General features: G+C 43.0%; 1 protein-coding gene across 1 annotated transcript in view; it reads right to left on the reverse strand.

Moving 5' to 3' along the window:
• The window catches only part of itga5 (integrin, alpha 5 (fibronectin receptor, alpha polypeptide)), a 33,275-nt gene extending 27,702 nt beyond the window's left edge, over nt 1-5,573 (reverse strand). Inside the window, exon 1 of the mRNA XM_038721945.1 lies at nt 5,135-5,573. Coding sequence (XP_038577873.1) covers nt 5,135-5,343 — 209 coding nt within the window. The 5' untranslated portion in view covers nt 5,344-5,573. The remainder of the gene's footprint in view (nt 1-5,134) is intronic.
• Nucleotides 5,574-7,266: the final 1,693 nt, after the last annotated feature.

Here is a 7,266-nt window from a genome sequence, read left to right on the forward strand (position 1 = left end):
GTGGAGAAATTGAGCATGCCAACAACATCTCTACCCCTCTGACTCTGAAGAATCACTTTATCAACATAATTAAACGACACCTGGAACAGTGGAAATATGGAGCTGGAAAGTTAACAAATCACTGAATGATGTCATACTGCTGCAATATTGACTTTTCAAAGCATGCGTGGGCGCTTAGAGTGAGATCAGCTGAATGACAGAAATGAGAAGCACAAGTAGTGTGTGATGACTTATTCTAGACCACATGGAGCCATACGAATAGTCTAACGTATTCTCAGAGCCAGGGCCAGACAGAAGCTGTGTTAGTCCTTACGTCTGCCACATGGACGACAGTCTATTCTCACACACACACACACACACACACACACACACACACATGTTCTCAGTGCTGCTGTCCAGGAGACTGAAGATGATGAGAGTAGCAGTGGCTGCTGGGATGGCGTGTGCTGACTACAGTCAGTCTAATGCTAGTGCTGTGCTGAAGCTGTATTCTTGGTGACTGTACTGTAAGAAGCAGAACAAGATCTGTACGTTGCTCTACTGGAGCAAATTACATCTTTTATAACAATCTATAGACATTTCCTCATCCCAGGAAAAACTTGAAAAGGATCCATTGAAATTTGAATCTGCACCAACCGGGTGTTGATCAGATAAACAGTCCAGTCTGTCAAGGATCTGATCTCTCCATCACCACAAAACCATTTCCTTGGAATCCTCAAAAGGATAATAGTTTTGGACAACAGGTGGTCTGCAAATTACAAGTGCTTCTGGCCAAAGTAGCCAAACAATGTTGTTTGTTGTCACACAGGGAAGCCGTGTGAACATCTAAAGGCAATTCAAAATCATAGTTTGGATGATTTTACGCTACTCTGCATCTGGGTAGAAGTTACTGCCGGATAACTGAATCAGCAAGTCAACATCAAGCTGATTTAGCAAATGTTTTTTACTTCCGACCTTTCACCAAGCAACAATCATTCTGTGACTGTATGATACAGCTAATGTGTGTAAATAAGCAGCTGTTGCAAAAAAAAAGCATTTCACAAGTGGCAAGTGAAAAATCTGAAACCTCCTGCTTCTCCAAAAAAAACATTAAAATGACTACGCCTATGCATTTACTCATACTAAACTGTTGCCCACCCCCATCCCCAAATACAACCCCCCCTCCTCCAACAACCCTAAAATCCTCCTGCAGGGAGTTTAACTACTGGTGGTTCACACCTCTCCACAATGCACACGTCAGGGGGTCCCATCCTCTCACCTAAGGATAGAGGGGTTGTTTTATTAAACATGGTGATGGGGGGGGGGGGGGGGGGGGGGGCTGAAGCAGCTGTTGAAACACTTTGTCTGTGCGCCCTCAACCCACTCATGCATACATACAAACGCGCACACACATCCACATGATAGTGATGGCCAGAGGTTACATCTCATTTAAATCTCAAATATGAGATCGGATGCTAATTTGAATTTTAGAATTGAATTTCATAGTGCACAAGCGGGCTATGATGTCATTTTCTTATTGCTATATGAAGGATAAACTTTATCAAGTTACCTTAGATGTGAGTGATTTAGCGACCTGGGGTTAAAACAAACCAGGCCTGCTGGCAGTCAGAGATTAAATCTAACAAAGTATGAGTCAGGACGACCCTGACCAATAACCAACTCCATTCCAAAGTAGACATGACGTCCTCGGGGCATTCCTGACCCAATATAGCAGACGTGACAGCAGGGTCCACAGGCCCTTTAAACACATCGTCACCATCCACACTGACATCTTTTTCCAGTGAAACACACACAGGCTCATTATTTAAAGCCCCTTTTACCAACAGACCAGTAAAAGCTAGACAGGCACTTTATTTTTGAGACAGACTGCAGTGTAGTCATGCTAAGTATGTTCCAACCTACAGCAACAGACACTAATGCTCCCAACCTACTGGCCTGATTATCATAGATGCATAAAGTTTGACAACAGAAAATTAAAGCAGCTTTTTAGAAGGGCTATAAATTAAATTAAATGAGTCATAGTGAGAAATCCACTGGAAAACAGTAAACAATTTCTGCCGTCAAACAAAGAACCCCATTGTCTGCACGCAACGACGAGAACCTGGGTGAAGAAAAGCTTGGCAGCTCAAATATACAAGATGTGCTCCTGCAGGTCAAACACTTACTGGTTTGATTTAGCAACAGGTCCATAGAAAAGGATACCAATGAAAACAATAACAGAAATAAGTCTAATCATATATGGAGAGGGACCTCAGAGTAGACAGAGAAAACATTGCTGCTTTAGTGGCAAAAAGAGACCCCAGTCCAATGTCAATATTAGTTCATCTCTTACCCTTTTTGAGAGGGTAAACTGTAGGAAAGTGACTTACATGGACGGGCTGACCTCGGCATGTGCTCGTCATAGCCTAACCATCCATGATCTAATGCACATCACCAACATGTCACACATGTGTGGACTGGAATATATTACGGTCTCAATAATGGTGTCCTCAATCAGCTTTTTAATATTTAAAATGTAAGTTTCCTCAAAAGTCCAACAGGCACCAGAAGCTTGTCTTGTCCTTTCATACACTCCAGGACAAGTCTGTTATTATTTACAGCCCCTGACCTATGACTCCTTCTATCTCAGTATGATCCACTCCCCTATCCCTGCCTGGCACTGGAGAAAGTCAAAGAGGAGTCAGTTAATGCCGTTTGATTATTAAGTGTTTGAGGAAAGTGTCAGCCCTCAGAAGTCCTTCCCATGATGTATAGACGGGGGATGGGCATGGGGACTGGCATCCATGTGAAAAGTTCAACTTCGCTCAACATGAAAAAACACACACAACAGGGGACCATATCCTCTTGCCCTTCCTGTGTATCTGACAAGAGCTGTCACACACAGTTCACAGACACTATCCTCGGGCGTTCTTCTATGGTGGGCGCCTGCCAGTGTCCAAACTTAATTTTATTATGCCAAGCCTAAGGGCATGACAGGCCCGCATATATAAACTCATTGTCAAGCATGGGCGTCAAAGTAAGCCTTTGTGTTTATGGATGGGAGAACTATCTTCCTCCCATGTCTCTGTATCTACATCTGACATCAGTCTCATTTTGCTGATGTAACGCTGTAATCCAACGGGTGATGAACACAGGTTTTTCCAAAAGCAGCAACAATTTTACACATAAAGTCGGAGCCAGGCTAAAAGCAGCTAATCCTGACAAGACGAAACTCCCTGTGCAACCCTCAACTGACCTCACCCCAGGATTTCAGCTACTCCCCCACTCCTGATGTCTCCAAAGTGTGGGTGATGATGATGTGACAGCAAAAACAAGAGATAACAGAAATTAATTTTATGACTGTACTGTTATGTTTTGATCTATCAACTTCTACTAAACTGTGAATGAAAAGTGGCAGATACATGTGGTTTTGCCGATAAAAAGATGACTCAAGGTCTTAAATCTGCCCACTAACTTTTTTGTTTGACATTTGACTTCTGAATACGCATCATCCACAGGAAAATTACAGGGAACTGGGTTGTAGGAACTTACATTTAAAGATTATTACTGCTCTGCACGTACAAAGCATTGTCTCATGTCCTCCTCCATAAGCATGGCATGTCAACTGTAGAAAAGTTCAGATTAGGTCATCATTAAGATGACGTCTTCTCTGTCTCACACTTAATGAGACGAGGAGAAATGATTGGGAGAGAGGCTAGACAGGGGGGAAGGTCTACGGTATGGATGAATTAAAAAGCTATGCAGAATGACATCAGCATAGGAGGAAGTAAGGAGGGGGATGTTGGACAGAGAAGAGAAGTCCATGCATTCATGCTTCACGTCCTAAATCATATAGCTCTCCTGAAGCCCCTGCTTCCCAGGCAGAGGAATGAAGACCAATAGCAGCAGGCTTTTAACAAGACAGCGAGGGCCAGGGGAAGGGAGGGGGGTCTCCCCATGTCTGAGTGTCTGCCATCCAGGGAAGTGGGGAGGAGAAACAGGAAAACTTGAACTGCTGCTGGCGGCCCACTCGGCACAAAGCCCTCTCTCAAATCGCAGCATGCTGGCTGGTTGAACAGTGGGCCGAGACGCCACTGGTGCTCACAGCAGACACAGACTCAGCCAGGAAGTCTGAGTGAAACCTTGACTGCGGCTGCAAAACCTTTTGTTAATGATTATTACGATTACAGGGTTGGGTCCAAGGCTCACCAAAATGTACAGAATGGGTAGCAACACAAATGTAGATCTGTCAGCAGCTAAATTAACCCATGCCTTGCTTTTTGCTGCATCCCTGTAGGTGTAAAGACTACATACTCCTAGGACAGTCAGGATGTCCCACACTATTATTTTCTCCTCAAACTAACATTACTGGGAAATTAGAAGTGACCACAAGCATGTATGCATGGGTTTAAGTCCCTCAAAGTGACTGATGCCAAAATCTCTTAAGAAGGAATGGCGAAACAATCACAGCATGCTGGATGTCACTGGGATCAAATCCCAACTAAGCAAGGAAGCATCTCAAACAGCAGCAGCATTTCAGACCAATGAAATGTAAAAGGTTGCAGTTAACAGGCTTTTTTTCCTGGCATTTAAAGGCCAGAGCAGATTAAAAGGTCAGAAATAAAGGTCATTTTGTAGGGCAATAAGATTATAATTTGAGGATTATTCCAAAAAGGTTTTGGAATGGGTTCATTATTTATGATGAAATAGCCACAGCATTATTTGGGCTTTAATGTAGGAGACATTTAGTAAACAAATGCAATTTCCTGAATATTTTTATTTTTTGTAGTGTGCCCACTGTTGTGAGCCTGTGTAAGGCATATGTCCACAGAGATCACAAAAAGCCTGATTTACTGTCAGAGCCAACATCAAACAAATGCATTCCGTATTTCCTATTGGAAACGTACCGTAACTTTAACTGGGGAGCTGTAAATGTTCTGAAGTTTGGCAAAAAACAAACAAACTACGACATATTCCAATGGAAAGTTTGCATGCAACATATTTGTGTACAATTGTGAAGACGAGAAGTGGCCAGATTAAATGATAACCAAATGTTTCAGACTTTGTGCAGGGACTTATTGATGAAAAGCCCCTCCTTCTACTTTTACTATTTTAAAAAAATGGAAAACACGTTTTCTTTGTTAAAGAAACTCACCTGGAAGAATTCGCCAAATAAAAGTCAACAGCATATCCGAAGTAGCTTCCATTAGGTCCGCTGTAAACAGCTGGATTCTCCACGTCCAAGTTGAACGCCTTGCAGACAGGCTGAGAAAAAGTGAGTAATAGCCCGATGATACAAAGGAGTGCGCGGGTGAGGAGGTCCACTATCCCCGGCGTCTTTACGCGAAATCGTTCCAAGCCCATTTTTTAGAATAAATTAATCCACCAAAGTACGTTTTAAATGTTGGAATTGTCCCAGGTTTGCGCTTTTCACGTCCGCCAATCAAGCCTTAAAAACAATGGTGGAATATGGCTAAAACTGCATCCCCGTAACTCTAACCGGCCAGTATCTCATTAATGCTCCGTCAGCTTCTCTCTGCGTCCTCACTCCGTACTCTGCTTCTCTCTCTCTGCTTCTCTCTGGCCCCACGCCTCCTCCAGTCACCTACTCATGATACATGAAGCAGGGAGTTCCCACACCCATGACAAAGTTTTGAAGAGGAGGAGCCTGTGTTTCCCCCAAAAAAACTTGAAGGGGTCCCTTCCACTAAACTATCTAGGAGTGTTTACCAATGTACTAAAAACGTGGTCACTTTTGCACTTTTGAGTTCAGAGACTTTCTTATCAGTGACACCAAGATTATTAACCCAAAGAACAATGGTCCAAAAATCCTCCTTCTGATTTTATCTACCAGTTATCTTGAGCTTTTGAGACTTAAGTTGCTTTCAGAGAAGGCAGACTGATAGGTGACGAGAAGGTCAATGAAACCTAACTCTAGACAATATATGCCCTAGCAATTATTGCCCGAGCAATAATTTGCAGAACTCCTCACTAATTACACCTTTCACACCCCCTTGATACTTAATGTGTGATCCATATGTATCGCTACATAATTACAGCATTGATTTGATTTGGGCATATGATGTCCTCAGGCACTCTTGAGGGGTGTGTGGGAAGATTTCATATTCCTCGTCTGAGTCACAGGAGACCGAAAAAAAGTGGTTAGGCTGTAAAAAGCAACTACACACTAAAAAGACCTTTAATAAACCTATCTTGGCCTGCTGGAATTAGTGACTGTTGGTTTAGCTGATTCACTTGAAGCCTCTGGGATTGAACCCAGGGGCCAAATTTGGCTGTGTGGCAGAAGCAATATGAACTCTCTGTCAAGTGCTGCATGTATTTATAACAGGACTGAAGCATCTCGACACTGCCTGTAGACTGATGGGAATAATCCAGAGTGTCTGGGGGGGCATTTCACAGCTGTTGGGGCCAAAGCCCCTTTTGATGGTTCAAAGCCTTAATCCTGGAGGGGTCTCATTCTCTCACTCTGTTTTTAGGTCCACAGGATGAGATTGCAGATGAAGGAGGGCAAGAGTTCAAGGCGTGGTTGACAACAAGACAGATTATATGTAGCCATCGAAATTATTTGGAGTCCAAACTTTCCCTCTGAAGTCATGTTATGGTTTTCAGAAATCCCATCATATGCAAGCTATGAGAACATGTTTGCACATCTGCCACTAACATACCAGTTAATTAAAATCATAGGTATGTCAACAAATGCTACTTTGATTTGTGTTTCTGGGTATTTTGAAAGTCTGAAGCCATTGGAGGTCGTCCTAGTCATCTACACACAGTCCCATGACATCATGTATGAGGCTGGTCAGCGGGGGCAAGCAAATACTTTGGAAATAGATAATAATGGTATCAGGTCTTACCATAGTGTCTTACTGATTGAACGACACAGCTCTTATGTCATCTATCCACCCACAATTATCTATTTGACATCTTACAGGATCAGGACTTGCCAGGAGATAGGATAAATATTTCTTTAAGTGTTTTGGGCCCTCCTTCTCTTCACACATGTCTGTATGTGAGTTATCCAGGAGCAACTACCCTACAAACCAGCATGAGTGTGTTCCATTAAACATATTTTGTGTGTGAAACCAGAGCCTGTTCTGCTTTCGGTGACACGTGATTGGCTCTGGCTAACTGAACAGTATTTTCCATCTCACTCCAACTGTGATTTCCGTTGAAAAAGGGGTGTGGTTTTATTCCAATGCCTCTGATTTGACATCATCACTTGGCCGCTATGGCAACAGATCTGAAGTGCAGCAAAACACTTAAAGG

This window comes from Micropterus salmoides, unplaced genomic scaffold (assembly GCF_014851395.1).
Source record: "Micropterus salmoides isolate LMB-PRFRI ecotype aquatic unplaced genomic scaffold, ASM1485139v1 Ms_hic_scaffold_16, whole genome shotgun sequence".
In the NCBI taxonomy this organism is placed as follows: domain Eukaryota; kingdom Metazoa; phylum Chordata; class Actinopteri; order Centrarchiformes; family Centrarchidae; genus Micropterus; species Micropterus salmoides.